The sequence below is a fragment of the Momordica charantia genome, assembly GCF_013281855.1.
Source record: "Momordica charantia cultivar OHB3-1 chromosome 9 unlocalized genomic scaffold, Mcharantia_2.0 BLBB01000009.1, whole genome shotgun sequence".
Classification (NCBI taxonomy): domain Eukaryota; kingdom Viridiplantae; phylum Streptophyta; class Magnoliopsida; order Cucurbitales; family Cucurbitaceae; genus Momordica; species Momordica charantia.
The window spans coordinates 8,985,369-9,006,793 of record NW_028275167.1 but is presented as its reverse complement, the minus strand read 5'-3'; the positions used below and the strand labels follow the sequence as shown (position 1 = coordinate 9,006,793).

Sequence of the window (21,425 nt, the reverse complement as noted above, 5' to 3'; positions counted from 1 at the left end):
GAAATAAATATATCTATAGATCTAATACATTTTAAATAAAAAATTAAACTTTATGAAAAAATAATATACAAATTCTAAAATGATTGCAGGTAAATAGACAATGAAATAATTAAAAATAAATCAGAGTGGGAGGATTTAAAATCAAACCCCACCAACCATATTTGAATTTGAATCGGTCAATTAAGCAGAAATTCTTATTTTTATACAGCAAAAAGTAACTCCAAAAACAAAAAAGAAAAAAAAAATTCGATTTATTGTTCTATAGTTAAAGACGGCGGTAACGAAAGTCTTTTTTTTTAATTATTATTATTATTATTTTTTGAAAAAGAGCGAAAGTCTGTTTTTTGTGTTCTTTTTCCTTCAAAAAAAGAAAAAAGAAAAAATGGAGCCCTAATTTTGTCAATTTCAGTCATCACTCTCGCTACCCCTTTCTCCTCCATCTCAGATTCGAGCTTCAGCCATCATAAATCCACCGCCCGCGACCGCCACCTTTTCACGAACCTCAACAGCGCGTTCCTCCTTGCGGCGGTGCGGGGGCTCTCCTGCCTCCAACAACGCGGCTGCGCGACTCCCTGTTTCTTCTGCGGCGGCGAGTTCTTACCCGTGGCGGCATCGTCCTTGCTAGTGTCGAACCCTTTTGACATCGATTCACCTTTCAATAAGGGTTAATTGGTAACAGGTAATTACTCGTTTAAACTCTCTTTTCATTTCAATTAAGGGATCTGGCTTGGTTATTGTTTGGCAAAAGCATGTTAGTTGTGTTGATAACTGTTGTTAATTGTTGAGGGGTGCGTATGCTTGTGTGTTCATATTATGATTATGAAAGCATGCTGGATGGTTGTGAGAAGTTTGTTTTGTTGGCAAAAGCATGTGGTAGAATCTTGTGTTGAAATAGTTGTGGAAACAGTTATGTTGCATGTTAGGTGGAAAGGGTCAGAGACCTTGTGAAAGAAAGAAAGGAAAGTGAGGTGAGTGTCGAAGCTTCGGGTATAAATGGTCGGGGTTGATATGTCACTTTTGGTTGGGTGTTGAGGCCTTGGGTAATTGGAGGCGAGTATTGGGGTCTTTGGTATAAATGGTCGAGAGTTGTAGGTGAACTTCGGGTATAAATGGACGATACAACTTGAAAGGGTAAATCTTGAAGGGATTAGAAAGAGTTGGAAAGAATTAGACTCTAGTGGGGTTTGCAAATGTGAGCCTTGAGCCTGACCTTTAGAACTCAGGTTTAGTTTGACATATGTGTTGTGTATCCAGCTTGAATTATATCGAGGATGATGTTGACCAAACATGTTGTATTGAATTTTTTTTTTGGATAGGAAACAAATTTCATTGATAGCATAAAATATACAAAAAACCTATACAAATGAAGTTACAAAAAACTTCTTCAATTGGATATAAGAGAATTTGGATATAAGAGAATTTAGACTGTAACTATTGAAAGGATTTACACATTTGCACCAAGATAAAGCCAAAAAAGTAATAGTATCAATCAATTGTTGAGGCACATGCTCAGCATCCTTGAAAATTCTAGAGTTTCTTTCTTTCCAAACCATCCATATGAAAGCCCTATTGAAGTTCATCCGAAGGATAGCCTTCTCCTTCTTGAAAGGATGCATCAAAAAAATTGTCCTAAACCACTATGTGTTTCCATTTGGGAGGCAAAGATTCCATCCAAAAGGTGCGAGAAAGTGGGTCCAAATGGATGTTGATAGGGAGCAACTAAAAAAGATATGACTATTTGTTTCCATGGCTGCTTTGCACAAACAACACCAATGGGGGGAGAGAAACCATCGAGGGCACCTTTTCTGAAGCTTGTCAAATGTGTTAAGGCAGTTGTGGCCTATGAAGCACGGACACGTAAAAATTCTTGAAGTGTCAGTGTCTGACACCGACACACTCGGACACGCTTCCGACACACTAATTAGAGTGTCCTATTTTTTATTATTTTTTATTTAGCGGACACGTTCGGGACACGACGGGGACACGACAATTAAGAAAAATAAAAAATTTTCATGAGCTCCAACGGCGTCATAGGTATCAGTTGAAAAAATGGAGGACAAGGAAGAGTCTGATGGGAGATGAACAGTAAAAAATGAAATAGAATAAGGAGAGTTGAAAAATGAAGATGAAAAGAAAAAATATTGAAGAATAAGAGACATAGAAGAAGAATAAAAAGAAGAAATAAGAAACGTCGAAAAATTATAAACTGAAGACAAAATCTTATCTCTTGTCGAAGCATTAAAGTAGAAGAAGCATCAGAATAGAATAAGAGTTAGATGGGAAGAAGAAGAAAAGATAGAATGAAAAGGAGAAGAAAAAGATGAGGTGAGGAAGAAGAAAAGACTAAATTATAGGAGCATTAAAAGAATAAAAAACTGAAGGAAGAGAAGAAGAAAAGACGCATGGGAGGAAGAGAAAAGACCAGAAAAACTTACCATTTCTAGGAGCACTAAATGAAGAAGAAAAGGCAAAATAAAAAGATGAAAGACGCATGGAATAGGGAGGAAGAAGAAAAGTCTAGAAAAAATTTCAATTTCTAGGAAGATTTAAACAACTGCTGCCACCAAGTGCCACTGCAAATTGACAAATGGAGCATTTCTCCTCCAATATGCACACACATTATTGTTTATAAAAAATTAACGTGTCCCCAGAGTGTTGTGTCCTACTTTGGAAATTGGCGTGTCGCCATGTTTGTGTCGTGTCGTATCCGTGTCTCGTGTTCGTGTCTGTGCTTCTTAGGTTGTGGCTGAGCTCCCATATCATAAATTTAACCTTCTTAGAATAAGAAGACTTCCAGATAGCTTTATAAAGCTGTGAAGAGAAAGAGCTGATGTTTGTGGAACTGTTTCGGTAGAGAGACTTAACTATATAGTTGCCTTCTTTCTCTAGGGGCCAAAACCAAGTATCTCTACTATCTGTGGGTTTGAAGCATGGCATAGTATTCAAAAAAAGAGGTCCATTCCATAATTTCTCCATCATTCAACTGTCTCCTAAAGTGTAGGTTCCATATCCCACTAGTATCATCCCAAGATTCGGCGACGGAGGAGTCTTTTTTAAGAGATAATGCATAAAGCAGGTGATACTCCAACTTTAAAGGTCTACTCCCACACCAAAGGTCTGACCAAAAGTAGGTGGATTGACCGTTACCGATTTTTGCAATGGATATTAGCAAAGATGAGGTTACTTTGCTTAAAAATAGATTTCCATGGGCCTTTGGAGCTTTGTAAAGAGTGGTTGTCCGGTTTTAAGTCGAAGTGCTTAGCTCCAAATTTTGCTACTATCACCTTCTTCCATAAAGCATCCTTTTCACAATGAAAACGACAAACCCATTTTGCAAGAAGAGCCTTGTTCCACTTCTTTAGATCAACAATGCCAAGACCACCTTCATCAAGAGGAAGTTTAACTTTTTCCCACCTGAGAAGATGGATATTGTCCTTCTCTCTATTACCGGCCCATAAGAACTTTCTGAAGAGTCTCTCTAGTGTTTCAGCAACACTGTTGGGAACGAGAAAGAAAGAGAGAAAATATGTGGGAAGGTTTGTAAGGGTAGCTTGTATAAGGGTTAGACGCCCACCTTATGATGCATGAGTGTGCTTCCAACTCAATAGCCTTCTTTCCACTTTCTGTACTATGGGATCCCAAAAGGATGCTGTTTTTGGTTTACCACAGAGGGGGGAGGCCCAAGTAAGAACTAGGCCATGAGCTGGCTTTACATCCTAGCAAATTTGCTAGGTGAGAAATGTGGTCATCTTCACAGTTAATACCCAATATCTGCGGTTTTTGGTTATTCACATTTTGGCCCGATCCATCTTCAAAGAGATTTATGCAAGAGAAAAGGTTCTTAATGTCATCTTCCTTGTGTGAGGAGAATAAAATTGTGTCATCTGCAAATTGTAGGTGACTAATTTGCAAATTATTTCGCCCAATAGTGAAACCTTGAATGTGAGAGCTCTTTTATGCATTAGTCAAAATCCGACTTAGGCAATCCGCCACCAGGATGAAAACAAAAGGAGAGAGCGGGTCTCCCTGTCGAAGACCCCTTGAAGCAAGGATTTTTCCCCGAAGCTTACCGTTAATAATGATGGAGAAATTTGGCGAAGAAACACAACCACGAATCCACCTTCTCCATCTATCTCCAAACCCTTTAGCTTTCAAAATCAAATCTAGGAAATCCCAATCCAACATATCAAATGCCTTTTCCACATCTAATTTAAGGACCACACCTTTTTGATTTTTCTGAAACCTTTCATCAGTGATCTCATTTGCAATGAGCGAGGCATCGAGGATTTGTCTACCGGCCACAAATGCTGTTTGCTGTTCGAAAACAGTGTAAGGAAGCACTTTCTTGAGTCTTTCTGACAAACTCTAGCAACCACCTTGTAAATACAAGTAGTAAGGCTTATAGGTTTATAATCACCAACTCTTCTAGAATCAACCTTCTTTGGTATCAAGCAAATATAAGTCTCATTTTAGCATTCTGAAAAAATCTTGGAACACCTTCATAAGGTCATCCTTGATGATGTTCCATGAGTTTTTAAAGAACTCGGCTGTGAAACCATCCGGTCCAGGAGACTTGTTCGTACCAAGTGCTTGGATGGCTTGCCAAACCTCTAAATCTGTAAAGGGTGCCTCAAGGATACTATTTTGATCTGTAGGAATAGGATCTCAGAAAAGGTTAGGTGGAATGTACCTGTATGACCTTTTTGGTGTAAAGCAGCTTGTAGAAGGAGATAAATTCAGCCACTATGTCATCTTCATGTAAGAGACTGATGTCGTGGCTAGATATGATTTCAGTGATGGTGTTTTTACACCTTTTTGCTGCCATGTAATTGTGGAAAAATTGAGTGTTTTCATCTCCCTCCAGGTGCCACTTAAGTTCACATTTTTGCCTCAAAAAAATTTCTTCTTTTGCTGTCCGGTTTAGAAGCTCAGATTTAATCTTAGATCGCTGAAAGGATTTTTCATAAGACAATTGAAGAAGATCTTCATCCATGTCAATGCGGTGGAGCTCCTTAATGGATGCAACCAAAGGTTTCCACATTCCAAGACTTGATAACACCTTTTAATCCCTTGAGTTTCTGAATGAATCCATGTTCGGGCCGGCCTCTCATAGGATCACTCTTCCACCAATCCTCCACAAAATTAAGGAAATTTGAATGCTGCAGCCACATATTTTCGAATTTGAAGGGCAAGGGGCCCCAATTTTGTTTACCAAGAGTCAGCGAGATGGGGAAATGGTTAGACGTGATTCTTTCCAACCTTTTTGTTGTGGTTGAAGAGAATTTGCTGATAATGGAGTCAGAAAAGAAAGAAGGAAACGATCAATAAGAGTTGATGTTGGAGGAGTCCTAAAATCTGACCATGTGAATCTGCCATTTGAGAAAGCTATCAGCAAGTCCAGCGTCAAAGATAAAGGCATTGAAGGCTCTCATGCTTCTAGATGGGCGCTTCCCGTTAGAATTTTCATGCGACCATCTGATAAGGTTGAAGTCACCCGCAAGAATCCAATTTTCACCACAGAGGCCATCTAGATCAGATAATTCCTTGATGAAATCTAATTTATATTTTGAGGAAGATGGACCATATACTCCTGTAAGCCAAAAAGAAAAGCCATAAGCCAGATTAAAGTGGATAGTGAGAGAGTGCCTACCTTCTATCAACTCTATCACGGTGAAAGAAGAATCATTCCTATCTCTAGAGAATTAAAATACTACCGGAGCTACCACACGCGTCGAGAGAAGACCAGCCCAAGTTTCTAGAGCTCCAAACTGATTTGATAAGCATTCTGTCTACATTGCACCACTTAGTTTCAACTAGAATGGTGATGGAGGGGTTGTGTTGCTTGAGGAGATCCTTGATTAGGGCCCTTTTTTGCCAAGAGCCTAGGCCTCTAACATTCCTAGCAATAACAATCATATGGGTGGTTGTGACCCCATAGGATGGTTAGAGGACTGTTCCTTGTCGTAAGTGACTGATATTTTCAGGCCTTTTAATTCCCTAAGCCCCTTGGATTGCTCTGTGGAGATCTTCCCTTTGCATTTCTTTGTAGGGATGGCTGTGATACAGAGGCCATGTTCTTCAAGCCACGGAGAGATTAGACCCAGGAAATGGGTTGGATGGGGGGAGGATCGCAATGAGTGTATGGGGATTGGGTGGGCTTCCGAAGGAACGGGTAGATTTTGGAGCAAGAGGTCTGGCTGGTGGGTGGGTTTGGCAGAGAGGAGGGTGAGTTTGGGTAGGAGGAGTAGGTGCTTGAGATATAGTCATCAATATCCAGTTCAGAAGGTATAAAGGATGAGGGAAGAGGAGTGCTTCGTCCTGGGTATGAACATAGATGGTCTATTGCCAAAGGTGATGGCTTTGGGGTATGGGCAGTGAGTCAGAGCTGTTGGGTCAGGGAGCATAGGCTGGCTGATTTAGGCAGGAAATAACATAGTTTGGTTGGGATGGGCATATGGGAGGGTTGGCGTCAGTCGATGGATTGGGAATAGGGATGGGAAAGGGTGATTTAGAAAGGAAATCGAAAAATTCAAATCAACTCCAGTGGGTAAAGGAAGGATTAATTCCTGCAGATCTTTTCGATTTTGTTCATTCACAAAAGGGGAAATTTTACCTTTGCAAGTAACCATACTTTTATCCAATGGACTATCCTCAACCGTATGGTCACATCCCTTTGCAGCATCTTTAATCAATGTGGCAGGGAGATCTGTGGGTTTGTCTTCTCCATGGTACGACTGCTGCTCCTTTTTGGGAGGATGGAATTCCACTCGCCCAATCTCACGCGTCGGCTCCTTGCTTCGGTCGCCATGGATTCCGACAATGTATCCTATGTAGTTTTCTTCCTTGAAAAAAGGATCCACAGTCACACACAAAGAAGATGCTGATGATGACAGGAGATCGATGGAGACCGGGATAAAACCTCTTGTATTTATTTTCACTTTTATACTAGCTTCCATGAGATCCATGAGGTTCTTGGTTTTTGTTTGCAATGGCTTTTAGACCCCCACACGCATCACCCACAAATTTAAAGGTGTCCATGTTCCACCTATCTAAAGGTATACCTCGATTCTTTATCCATCTACCATAGGATGGGACAACCTAGCCACCCGTGAAGGTTTTTGGACAGCAAGGCTTGTAAAGAAGTTTGTAGGGTCCAACTCTTTGCCAACTTCTGGGTGAGCCTAATATCCGAGCTTGGTCCTCGTCTTGACAGCTCATTAATGCTTTGTTAGGTTGAAAGGGGTTTAGAGAGTAGAAGCTAGTGACCTCCAGTTGTAAGACCCTGAGAATCTTATACCAATCATCATGGATGTTTTCTCTTTCAACCACTATCGATTTCCCAAGATCAAGGGCTAGAACATTTATATCTGACCTCTGTGTAGGTGGGTTAATGGAATTCTGGGGCTCTTAGATTGTTGTATTTTCCGATGACTCATGTAACTCATTTGACTTAGAGGCTTCCTTGTAGGAGAACTTTAATGGAGGGGGGCTTTAGTGGGTGCAGAAACATCATTGATATCAGAGTTGTGAATAGATAAGAGGTCAATAAATGATACCCATCCACAACGATTTTGTCCCGCTGGGATGAGTATACGGTTTTTCCCTCCATTGGAGTCCAAACATACTAGTTCTGCAGAGTAACCCTGTATGTTACCAACTTTTTCTAGCCAGATGATCTGATCATCAATCCTTCTTTCTTTGAAAAACTTATAGATGAGGGGGGAATCTATAAGGTCTTTAAAACTGTCAATGATCCATCTCAAGGTACTCCAGTGGACAGCTATGGAGAAGGCTCTGTCTTCTGTTGCTTCAGTGATCCGGACTTTACTACCCTGGGTACTTTCATCTATTATCTATCGAGAAGGACTTTCTTTCAATCTTAACAGATCTGAGGTTTGTATGCTGCTCCATGAGGTAAGGGTGACAGAGAGAGGAGAACAGAAGGGGGTGAGGGTGAAGAATTAAGCATGGTTGGCGTGGTTGGGGAAGGAGAAGGAGGAGGGTGCTGGTGGCGAAGAGGAGGTAGAGAGGGGATAAGCATGTTGTATTGATAATCATATTATTATTATATGTTGGTGGCTCTTCAAGTGGAGCTACTTAGTGAATGGTGACAACGAGTCCTATGAACATGGTGATGGTGTGGAGGAGTGACTTGCAGAGACCATTGAGTTTTTGTTTGTTTTTCTGCGATTGGGATTTGTTAGGATAGGTTTGGTTAATAAGTTGGGTCAATACTTTTAATTTATGGTAGGTATCTTCAAGACATTTACTATTGTTTCATTGGACTAATTGAGTTTTTGGTTATGGATGAGTTAATAAAGTTTAATCTGATTCCATATGAGGGTAAAAAATTTCTTTTTTCATTGAAACTGATTGGAACGATTGAAAGGAGTTTACCAATGTTTCCATCTTAGAGTTAGAAATTTGGGGGCATGACAAAAAAATACAAGAGTAGCCTGAATAAGAGAAGATATGGTTGAACTCTAAGAAGCACGGACACGGATACGGGACACAGACACAGACACAATAGGACACGGTGATACGTCAATTCCTAAAAAATCAGGACACGGACACGTTTGGGATACGTTTATTTTTTTAATATTATTTTAGGATATAGGTAAATTTAACACAAAAAAATGTTAAATACACTAAAAAAAATATCTTTACTCAGATTGGCAGGCAATAAATAAAGTTTAAAATTAGTGAAATAAAAATGGTCAAAATTTAAAAAGCAGTTTAAATAAATGAGGATTCTTTTTAGTATATGAAAATGAAAGAAAAACATAGGGTTAAAAAAAAAGTTAGGTTATTAGAGTTTACCTAAGAAGCAAAAAAAGAAAAACAGAGGACAGGGACAGCGTCGGCGGCGGTGGCAAGGGCGAGCGGCAACGGCGGCGTTGGCAGCAAAGAAGGCGTGCAGCGGCGTTGGCTTCGTGGAGTGGGTGGTGTGTTTTGTTTTCGTGGGTGGGTATTAGGTTATTTATCATTTATTTGTTTTTTTTTTAAATTACTAAGGGGCCGGAAGGTCAAGGAAGTTGGTGACCTGATGACAGGGGAGCTGGCGACCGAAGTCCCGGTGAACGACAACCGTTTTTTTTAAAATTTCTAAGGGGCATTGGGCCTTATTATTTGGGCTCAGAAAACCCACAAAATTGCCATCCCGTGTCCAGCTTGTGTCCGATTAAAAAAAAAACAGACACGCCAAAATGCATGTTTGACACGTGTCCGACACAGATACTTCGCTTAAAAATGTGTCCGTGTTTCATAGGTTGAACTCTCTTGTTGTTCACTGTTATGCAAGGGGCTATTTTGGGTGTTCATTGATATTGTAGTGTGGATTTTTTCATGTCATGATTTCACCGTTCTTTTTGTTCTTGATAAGGAACACATGGATGTTGTCACTGTTCTTAAGTGCATTACTTTACAATATGGCATATGATTTTCATGGTTTTCGGGATGTTCTAGACATTGAGTGATATGTCCTTACCCCTTTTTTGTCCTACAGTGAAATTTTGAGATAAAATGGGTGAGAGGAAGGTCCTCAACAAATACTACCCGCCGGACTTTGATCCTTCAAAGCTACCTAGGGTTCGTAGGCCCAAAAACCAGCAGATTAAGGTCCGTATGATGCTTCCTATGAGCATCCGATGCAATACATGTGGTAATTATATATACAAGGGCACCAAGTTTAATTCTCGCAAGGAGGACGTCATTGGCGAGGCAAGAGAAATAGAATCCCTTTGTGTTCCTTTTTGACTTAAAATACGTTTGTTCCTTTTATAATTCACATGTCCTCATGTTTTTTCTTTTCCTTTTGTCTCAGACATATTTGGGAATTCAAATTTTTAGGTTTTACTTCAAGTGCACCAGATGTTCTGCCGAGCTCACCATTAAGACAGACCCTCAAAACTCAGATTATGTTGTAGAATCAGGAGCCACCCGTAATTTTGAACCATGGCGTGAGGAGGATGAAGCATCAGAGAAGGAGAAACACAAAAGGAATGCTGAAGAGATGGGAGATCCTATGAAATCTTTGGAGAATAGAACCTTGGATTCTAAACGCGAGATGGACATCCTTGCTGCTTTGGATGAGATGAAGTCTATGAAGGTTTTCCATTTTATTATCCTTTGTTTGGTCATTATGGCTCTTGTTTTGTGATTAGATTCCTGGAGTTGAGGCTTTGATTGAGAATCTAATTATATCTCTTGATCTTTAACATCTTCCTTCTATAAGTTCAGTTTATTGTTTAAAACAACTTGGTGGGTTTTTGTTCTGCAGTCCAGACACGCAACTGTTAGTATTGATTCAATGCTCATGGCTTTGCAACAAACTGCTGCTGAAAAGGTATTTAATTATTCTCATATGTTTTCATTGTATAACCTAGTTTGGAGTGAAATGAATGAGATATAATTTTGAAAAAACCTGGATTCTATCTCATTTTATGGTGTTGGTTTTACTGTTTGGATAATTGACAAATGTGTACTCAACAGGAAAAGAAGTTGGAAGAAGAGGATGAGGCTTTGATAAAATCGATAGTCTTCAATGTGAGTTCATCATTTCTGTGTATCTTTCCTCCCCTTTTTATAGTTATTTCTTTTTCTTTCCTTTGTGAGGAATTAAGGATTTTAATGTACATGGTTAATAATATTTTGTAGAACTCCAAAGATTACGTTAGAAGGATTCCTGATGATGAATTTGATGACGGCAGTCATTTTGTTACAAACAATGACAAAACATCTGGCACAAGTGCAAAGGTAATAAAGTAGTAAGTGAAGCTCGTATTTCTTATAAATTTGTGGATATGGATAAATAGTGAGCATTGTAGTGTGAGTGATACATTTGTAAAAGGAATAGGTTTTTGAGAACCTCAATTACCTTAGTTTTCAACTACTTGACATCGAAGCTAGTTGTGCAATTTTATGAGAGTCCTAATGGGGATAGTTTGGGAATAGTATTCGTATTGTAGTTAGGGGTGTTATGGTAATTAGTTAGGGGTGAGTTTGTTATAAATAGAAGTGGTAGGGAAGGAGCTTAATACTCACCCCCCTCTTCTGCAATTATTGTTTAAAAAAGAAGTGGTAGGGAAGGAGGTATGGGGATTTTTGGAAATAGTCTCACTCTCATCGAAGGAACTTGGCATAGTTATTTGGGACAGATATAGCCCTCTCGAAAGGCTATCGATATTGTAACGTCATTTGATATTGCAATATAGTTATCTTATTTCGTTTAGTGTATTTGGGGTCCTAGCAAGTTTTTAATTACTCCACGTAGAATTTGGCTGTGCAATTTGAGAGTCTTGGATGTTTGATTAATAGGGTAAATATGTTGATTCGGAAAATTTTTTGTGATTGTCAAAAGTGATTTTGAGAGGATGTGAGTAGACAGAAAGGTCTACCTTTCGACATCAACTATGTCCAATTTCTTTGTGTTTTAGTATAGGTAAATCAACTAAAATGTCTTCAGATGGCTTTGGAATGATGTTAAAAAAATAGCTACAGTTCCATTTCCTTAAATATGGAGTATGTGATCCTGAATGACGGGAAAAGAACTAGATCCAGATCCATGGATGTTGGTTTGAGTTTGATTCAAAAGTCTTTCCATTCTGTGATTGAGATGGAATTGAACTTGGGAGGTTAGGTGACGCTTAAGGTCGATTTTAAAGTGCTTTGTAAAATTAATACTATCTAATTTGAGAGTTGTGCCAATTAATTTCCAAAAAAAAAAAAATAATAATAATAAAATAAAATTTAGTGGTGCCAATTAATCCCTTCTCCGGGCTGTAGATTTTGTTTGCTTCTTTTTTTCCCTCAATGATTTCCTGGTTTTTCCATATAAAAAGAAATTGAGAGGAGCATGATTGACGATCAAAGTGTCCACCATGTCTCATGCCGTCGAAGTTGATGAAGACGGCAGATAAATTTGAGCTAGTATGAAACCTGTGAGAAACTTTGATTTTGATACTGACCTCCATCCAGTCCTTCAGATTAAGAGGTTTCTTGGTCGCCTCCTTGAAACCTCCACATGCTTCACCTATGAACTTAAATGTTTCCATATTCCATTTGTCTATGAGTAAATCTCTTTATCTTAATCCATCCTCCATGGGAAATCTTTATTAGATTGAAAGGGATTCAAGGAACAATAAGCACTTACATCCTTTCGAAGGGCTTTAAGGATCTCATACCAGTTATCATGAAAAATTTTCATTCAACCTCAATGGATTTGTCGAAGTCAGAAGGAAGAATATTTATTTCTAGCCTTTGGTCGATGGATGTAATAGAGTGGTTCACCTTCTGCTTAGTAATTAACATAGTGGAGCATAGTGGGGTCAGGTAGGTGAGCTTTAATAACTTCTTTTCCAACATTTGTCTTTTTTAAGACCATCTCTTTAAAAGATGATTTAGTAGTGTTTGTAGCCTTATAAAAAGAGATGAGACGTGTAAAAGAGCTCTAGCCTCCATTCACCCACAGGGATTAGGATCTTGCTCTTTCCACCATTGCAGTCCAACCTTACTAGTTTGGTAGAGTGCCCTAGTTTGTTTGTCAACTTTCCTATCCAAAGAACCTGATGATCAAAGTGTTTCTTTGAAAACTTTTGGTTAAGGGTGCAACCAAGAAGATTTTAAAGTTGTCTGATGTAATCCGTAGCCTCATTAAGTGACCTAACTGCTAGATTGAATTTAAAACAACCTAACAACTAGTTTTTTCATTAAGTTAGGAGCCTAATGGCATTTAATTACTTTTCTATTAGTTAGTTAGTTTTCAGCCCAACAACTACTTTGAATGCTCCTATATAGATAAAGGAGTTCTTAGGTCGTACAGGACAGGATTGATCCATTGAAGGATACTCCAATGGACAGCTATAGAGTATGCTTTATCTTTTGTTGTTTCTGATATATAGACCCTTCTACCCCTAAAGCTAGAATCAATTGATTGAGAAGAGTTTTCTTTTGATCATGGTTGTGTGGCAGTTTTTGTATTTTTTCCATGACTACTTGCTACTTTGAAGGGTGTGCTAGAAACCAGGGGGAAGAAGACGTGGTTGGAGGAGACGAAGATGGGAGGTAAGGGAAGGAGGAAGGAGTGGGGAGGGTGGAAGAGAGCGGGAGAGGGTGGCCATACTTCCAATTCCCCCAATTAAGATTTGTAGGAGGAGACTAATTCCCCCAATTAAGATTGATCACCTCAAAAGTCATTCTAATCTTCGAATTTTGATAAGCATATATTAATTGTTAGATTAAATTTGATAGATCATACCTGCATTAAGGGTAAGGCACTTTCATTTAGTTTATAGATTTATCTCAATTTCATTGTCAATCTTGTCAATTTTTGAATCCTATATATAACAAAATTCCAACAAGTTTTTTTGCTTTCTACAAATAACGTCACTTCAGTGTGGCTGAATTTACGCGGGGATAGGAAGTGAATTAGGTTTGAGAATTATCCCTGCCATTGAATCTTAAGCTATTTGTATTATTTCTATGCATAAAGATATTGTTTTGCTAATTAAACTTATTTGTAGTATTGAATTCACACGTCTTCTCTCATTAACATTTCAATTTCGAATAGGAAGTGAATTAGGTTTAAGAATTGTCCCTACTATTGAATCTTAAGCTATTTGTATTATTTTATGCATGAAGATACTTTCTTTGCTAGTTCAGCCTATTTTTAGCATTCAAATTTGCATGTCTTTTCTCATTAGCATTCCTATCTAATCGGATTGCAGAAGCAAAAGGTTCTTGAAGAATCTCCTCATGATCCTACCAGTACTTCGACAAAAGCTGTTATTCTTAATAGCCTCACGGATGAAGGTAAGCATTTACCTTTTAGATAAAGAATCTTGGGTGAATGTGGATGATACAACTATGATACTAAATCTTCAACTATTTTTCCCCTTCTTCTGTATACAAGAACACTAACAAGTTGCAATTATTTTCCTATGCTGCAATTAGAGAAAAGGTTCTAAATTTAGTTTTGAACTTTTTGCTATGCCTTTCTTAAAATATTTTGGCGTGTGGATTTTTAATGCCTTGTTAACTTTATTTTTTTAATGCCTTATTAACTTTATTTTGGTATGGTTTTTGGTAAATAAAGCTTATGATAGAGAACAATTTTCCTCCATGTGGTGCTCCCTCTCTAGAGATTTTTTGTAATTGTGATCTTGTGCCTATCGTAACCAATTTCCCCTTTCTTTGGTTGGGCTTCTTTCATTAATATAAGTTTAGTTTCTGTAGAGGTAGCTTCATTGACAAGGGTGTGAGGCTTTGTGGTATCCCCTATCATGAGGTATTGTATAAATTTTTGGGTGAGCTTAGTACCAAGAACACTTGATATCTTTTGGACAGGTGCGGGTGCCCCTAGGTATAAGAATGCTAAAGAGCTATAGATTTCGGGTTATCAAAAAATATAAGTAAAGTTTCTTATTGAAGAAAAGGATAGAGAATGATTTCAAGATGCACCATTTGGTGTTGCACTGAAAAACAAAGAAAGGTACAAATGATTTCTGATGCTGAAGGGTTCGAAGCTCTCATAAAATATTTCTAGCAAGTTACAAGCAAGCTTACTTCTAATGGCTCCACTTCCTATTTACGTTAAATAGAATGAATCTAACAGGTCCCACAACTAAGTATTCCCTCCCTCAGGTTTCTTGTGTGCACCTCTCCTTGGATATGTGAAACAAATGAGAGGTGTTATTCTACCCATTAATACCTCGGGCTCTATTTGCTATTTCCACAGATAAAGAGGCAACCATTGCTGATTGCTGATCTATGGTCAAAAACCACCTCATCATGGGACTATAGATTTCGCAGACATCTAAAAGAGGAGGAAACAACAGAGTGGTTAAGCCTTTCACACACCCTTTTAGAGATTGCCCCTACGACCCATGATGATCTATGGATATGGCCACACGAATCAACCAAAGCATTTTCCACCAGATCTATGTACAGAGTGCTATCTACCACTCCCTCACAACCCGCCCTAACACTGTTCCATAGCATCTGGAAAGGTCTCTGTCCAAAGAAAGTAAAGTTTTTTTTGTTGGGAGCTCAGTCATGCCGCTATAAACACACACGACAGGATTCAAAGGAAACTTCCCCACATCGTTTTCTCCCCAAACTGTTGCCATCTCTGTTTAGAGGCATCTGAAGACCGGGGCCATATTTTCATTACTTGTTCTTTTGCTGCTCGTTTTTGGGACATTATCCTCACTGCTTTTGGATGGAAAACTGCACTGCACATTCACCCTGCCATTTTCCTTGACTGCCTACTGTTTGGACACCCTTTTAAAAAGGAAAAGGCTACACTGTGGGTTCAATTTATAAGGGCTTTCTTATGGAGTCTTTGGTTGGAGAGAAACAATAGGGTCTTTAATGATAAAGTTCTTCCCTTTGAGATCTTTTTTGACAGAGTTACTCTCTTAACTCTTGGATGGTGTAAATGTTTCTACTCACCTTTTAATAGCTACTCTCTTAACAATCTTATTACAAGCTGGAGGGCTTTCTTGTAATTGCCCATGTGGTCTTTTCTATATTTCATACTATCAATGAAATATTTGTTTCCTTCCAAAAAAAAAAAAACCTCGGGCTCTAAGTTTCATATTGACCTCACAGTGAAAAGGATCATAATTGTCATGTGATGAGATCAAATGTTTATCATGGAGCTTCTTTTGGCAATAGTTTAGGAATGACTTTTAGACCCACTCCAATTCCTTGATCTTCAACAAGTGAGCTCTAACTCTTGTATAAGAGCTCTTCTTTGTAGCATGACAAAAGTTACATTGCCATGAAAAATTTTCACTTGTATCACTCAATTTTTTAATCTTAGTCACATATTGCCAAAGAGGTTTTGAATAATCTTCAATATTAGAAGAGTTCGAGTCTTGTGTCAAAAAAAAAAAGTTTGAGTCTTGAGATAGATTTGAATTTGATAATTGGGTTGAAGATGCCATCCTAATTTAGTTGAAGAACATATTCTACTTTAATTTAACTCATACGAAATTTAGAAGAAAAAAAAAGATTAAACCTATTATTTAACTCACACGAACAGAGAATTTGGTGATAGTGGGGTCACACGAACAAAGGGGTCTAAAAACATAATAGTCTTGGCAGCAGAGGTGTTGGTGGCGAACAAAGGGGTCTAAAAACATAATAGTCTTGGCAGCAGAGGTGTTGGTGGCGGCCAAGGCTAGCGCGAATGCAAAAAGTTGGTGGTGGGTGGCCTTCGTTTTTGTCGTGCGTCTACGGGGCAGGGGGTTTTGCATGGTCGGTCACTGGTGGTTAGATTTAGGGTTTTTCTGGTCTAATTGTTTTTAGCTTTTAGTTTTTTAAGGTTTCTCTTTTAAAATTGCTACTTGCTTCTTATTGGACTTCTGAGTTTGGGCTTAGGAAATAAAAAATAGCCTTCACATGTCCAACAAGTATCCCTCATGTGTCCAAAATAAAAAAAATTGAGATACGTAAAATTGCATGTAAGAGACATGTTCAGCGTGCGTCTAGACGTGTCCGTGTCTGACACGGACACTGACTAATTTTACATGTTTGTGCTTTAGAGATGCTAGATATCTGTAATTTTGAATATCTAATATTTTGGATATCTAAAGATGCAAGTATCTAGGTTCCCGAAAAATAACAGCCCTCAAGGAGTACTAGAATTTGTTTACATGTCTTAAAAACAAACCCCCCTTTGTAGCGTAGTTGGCTCATGGTTAAATTGAAATAGGGTGCTCTTCCCTCCCACTAGCAAGGACTTCTTACTTTGAGACAAGGATCTGCTCCCACTTCCTGGTTAATATAATGGCAATATGTTTCTCTGCAATTATTGTTATGTATGTCAAACTTACATTGGTTGGGATTGAGACTGCATTAACAAGTACTTGCGACTTTTTTGGTGCATTTGAGTTCAAAATTTTCTTCCCGTGAAGTACGCCTTCACTTCTATGTTGCTAGGACTATTACATCTCCATTCCATGTCCTGCCTTAAAAGAAATAACCTAACTGTTGCATCAAAACTATTCGCAGTTCATAGCTTGAAGCATCAATTTCCACAAAAAACTCCTTGTAAAAATTAGGTAGTGCTAACACACGAATAAATGTCATTGTCCTTTTCAATTTTCAAAAAGCTTTTTCTACCCTGGGGTTCAAACCAAACTGGTATTTTGCTCGGTAGTGGCTAAGCGATTTTACTATATCCCTTTTGAAGAAGCTCTTTTTAACTTTGATAAGGAAGGGCAAGCTATGGCGTGAGAACGAGAGGGAGAGATTAGGAAGTGCAAGCTATGGTATGAGAACGAGAGAGATAAGGAAAGTGTGGTCTGTCGTGAAAAACGAGAGAGAATAAGGAAGGGTGGTCTGTCTTGAAAACGAGAGAAAGGATGGTTCCACCATTTTCTCTGAAATCAATCGCAATCTTCCTCTTCCTCCTCAGTTCAAAGGGCAAGAGAACTCTAGGATTTCTAACGATGCAACCAGATGTGAGGGAGAATCCTAAAAGATATATTTTTATTATTATATAGGGGTCAGCATTGGGTTCAGGTTTAATGGACCAAAAATTTTTTAACCCAACCCAATTCTTCGGGGCCTTTGGGTCATTTGAACACACCTAATCCCACAACGTGAGCATGTATGAAGCTCTATTTATAAGTAATATATTTTATGATATATGTTTTTGATGAAAATTGTGACACGATGTTAGAGTATTATGAAGATGCCAAAATGATTGTAATTCTTTAATAGCTAGCTATGTTGCTGCCTGGCAATTATGAAATTTGGAAATGCATAGGGCGTATTTTCTCTACTATTTCTGCCTCAGTAACTTTATTGACAGTTTTTTTGTTTATTTACTGACAGGAAACGATAGCAGTGTTGGCACATCTGATGATGCTAGATTTGTTTCCAAATCTTTGTCAATTAAGGTTTCCATTATTAAGAAACCAGAGTTGACAAACCCAGTGGATAATGAACAAACAGAGGATATGAACACTGGCCTTTTATCCTTGTGCCAAAACTACGTAAGTGATGAGGATTGATGTATCTTTTTCAACTCTGTATATTATACGTCGTGACTCGTGCCGTGCCTTGTTTTGTATTACCAAATTATATTCTTTGGTGATGGTTATATTCCTCTCTGAAAATCCTCTTTTTGTTTAAGCATTTTCATGTATAAAGGTATTTTTGTTTTCATTAAAAGTCAAGTCTTGGTATGCAAAGGCTTTGGTTTCCTTTATATGTGCTACTAAGATGCATCTTAATAAAAGTAAAATTGAAAAGAGAAGGTACTTTTTGATAAAGTAATAATTTACTTAGTCTTTGTACTTTCAAATTGGTAACAGTTTAGTCATTTAGTCCTTGTAATTTAAAGTTTATAACGATTTAGTAAGATTAAATTGTTATATGATAAAATTTGACACTTAATTCTAATAAATTTTTTTACGATAGGGACTAAATTAGTTCAAATTTTAAATTATAGGGATTAAATTGTTATAAGCTAAAGTTCAGGGATTAACTCATTACTTTAGTCTAAAGTATATGGATTAAATCGTTACAAACTAAAATTTAGGAATTAATTCGTTAATTTGGTGAAGTATATGGATTAAATGTGTTTTTTAGAATCGGATGATGTTTTTACCTGCAAATTTTTCCCTCCATTCTTCAAGCATGGACCCCAATTGGGTTGAGATTCTTAGTAATGTGAATCAAGTTTAAATACCACATAATAGCTATTTGATTTTTAAAATTTATATGAAAATAGTTGTCCCAAAAAATTCACCTTCTAGAGAGTATGTGCTACAGTTTTCTAATAGCAATCCAATATCATCTTTTCATCCATGTGGATTTCGAGTTCAATTCAACCTTCCTAGCATGAAGCAGGTGGCAAATTGGATGGCCTGCCATTGAAGAACCAACGGGAGCTTCTTTTATGGTCGTATAGAATTAAAAAGTATTATTTGATATATTTCCCTAAATCGAAAAATGCTAGCTAAATGGCTAAGTTCAAAATGAAATAAAACAAACAAATCAAAGACAGGAAACAAGATTTCTTAAATGTCTAGGCGGCTGGCTAGAGCATCAGTGGATGGCAAGAATATATGCAAGTAGCTGGCAGCATGGGCACGCAAGTGCGTGTAGGGGCAGATGGTGCGGGCGTGGGCATTAGTGAAGTGCAGGCATGTGCGAGAGGGCTGGCGGGGCGTGCACATGGGTGCTGGCCTGGGTATGTTCGCTCACGGACGAACGAGGGTCGTGTCCTTGCGAGGTTCATGAGCAGGGGTTGAGCATACTCGATAGTTCAAGTGCATGTGTGGGTAAATCCTTGATGCATGGCCGATTCCTTAGTCTTTCCTCAAACTCCATCCTCCATTTGACTATTATTGACGTATTTTGACCCTTGAGAATTGTCAAGAGGCACTTGTGGGGTCAATGAAGTTTACTCTTTCAGGGTCTCTCTTTATTTCTAGGGCCTCTCCTCTTGATCTTCATCCGCCTTATGATTATCATTGTATCTCTAATTTATATCAAATTAAATTTGTTATTTGATTTTAGTAATCAAAATTTGTAACTGATTAACTAATTAATCCGTAGGTATCTCTAGCCCTTTCTTGTGGACAACATCATTTTCAAGATATAACGTTCTTACTCGGTTTTAGAAACAAGGAAATTACTCGATGCGTTGAAAGAGCTCGGCCAAAGAAAAAACACCAATATCCTTAAGATTCAGGACCTAGGAAATCTAAATTTAATGGGGGCTAGAAATACGATGGAAATTTGATTTTGTCATATTTAATTCAAATTTTGGCTCTAAACCAATAGTTTTATATCAAATTTAAAGAAAAAAAATAGTTGTTTATCAAATTGTGTTAATAAACAAATAAAAATCTTGATTTTTTTTATTTACAATTAAAAATTGCATCAATTAAAAAATTATATAAAAATTAATAGATTTCTTATATATTAAAATTAGTGTGATTAAAAAAATACAAAATAATAATAGAAATAAAAAAAGAAAGAATAAGAAGTGTTATATGAAGAAAAAAAATCAAAATGACATCTAAAATATAAAATATGAATCAAATTTTTTATTTTATAGTATATCTTATTATAATTTAAATTTATATATTTATACAAATTAAATATAGTTGTATACAAATATTATATTATACAATTAATTTGTATAAATGAATACAAATCATTTTACATTCTAACTTTTCACATTACATTCATATCTCTTACGTGCATATACATTGCATTATCTCATACCATAGAGGTCATATACACATGCCAATTACTGTTAAGCTAAGTTCATGTTGGCTCATGACTTGATAATTGGTTGACCAATATTATAATTTAACTCCATCACAAAATGGAATTGTAATGTCATAAGCATAAACTCTGAGATATAAATCCAACGTGTAATCTTACAACTTGAACATGTCACCAACATCTTGAGACGTATTTGAAAATTAAAGAGTAGTTTGAGTAAGCTTAGGATTCGAGATATAGATCCAACATCTACTTTCCTTGTAACTTGAATATGTCACCAACATCATCTTGAGACATCTTCGAAGATTGAAAAGCTCTTTTAGAACAATGAACTGAGAAGACTAAAAAGAACAGCATTTGTGAAGAAAATTGTAGAAGAAAGCTTATATTTAGAGTAATAGATGAAAATTACAAAATATTAGAAATTCCATTATAAATTATAATTTAAATGAATTTTTTAAAAGTGGTATAAAAGACTTTTTTATTCTATATATTTAATATTATTGATAATTAATTATTAACTAATTAAAAATGGTAGAAAACACCTTTTGCATTCCAACATTTTATATCCCATATATTTAGTATTATTGATAATTAATTATTAACTAATTAAGTTATTATATCTAAAGAAAGGGATAAATTAATTAATTGGTTTTATAAAATTAATTAGTAGTGGTATGTCTAGTAATTTAGAAATTTGGAAAATTATATTAATCCAAAAATGTTTTTTTTAGGATTGTCCCTTTTTAATATAGTATAAATATAAATATAGATTTGATTTCATGTAAATTTATTATCCTCTATATATATATATAATGAAAACATACAACAATTGTACATATTAATGTTAGGTTTAATTTTAGATTTTTTTTTTTGATAATTTTTTTTTTAGATTTTTTTAAAGATAGATGGTCTTTCTCCTATACGACTTGGTATTTCTTTCTATTATAAGGGATGATATAATTTTCTACTATTGTCAAAATCTAGAATCTAGTTGGCATTAGATCATAAAAATCTCATAAACTAATATGAACTTAACTACTCCCTCGTACAATTTCTTTTGTTAATTCGTAGGGTACAACAAGATTGAGAAAAGTTTCATGATGTAAATATTAATATTAGTTTTCCATATCTATATTAATATTTACATCATCTTTTACCTTCTAGATTTT

The 21,425-nt window shown here is 36.9% G+C and overlaps 1 protein-coding gene across 1 annotated transcript; it reads left to right on the top strand.

The window, feature by feature from the left end:
- The first annotated feature begins 368 nt into the window (after positions 1 to 368).
- On the top strand, positions 369 to 18,183 carry LOC111025649 (coiled-coil protein (DUF572)). Its single transcript, XM_022303539.2, has 8 exons — positions 369 to 679; positions 9,506 to 9,720; positions 9,824 to 10,108; positions 10,280 to 10,345; positions 10,492 to 10,545; positions 10,657 to 10,755; positions 13,725 to 13,809; positions 17,845 to 18,183. Exons 2-8 carry the CDS (start codon positions 9,523 to 9,525, stop codon positions 18,021 to 18,023), a joined length of 966 nt encoding a protein of 321 aa, XP_022159231.1. The 5' UTR covers positions 369 to 679; positions 9,506 to 9,522; the 3' UTR covers positions 18,024 to 18,183.
- The last annotated feature ends 3,242 nt before the right edge of the window (positions 18,184 to 21,425 follow it).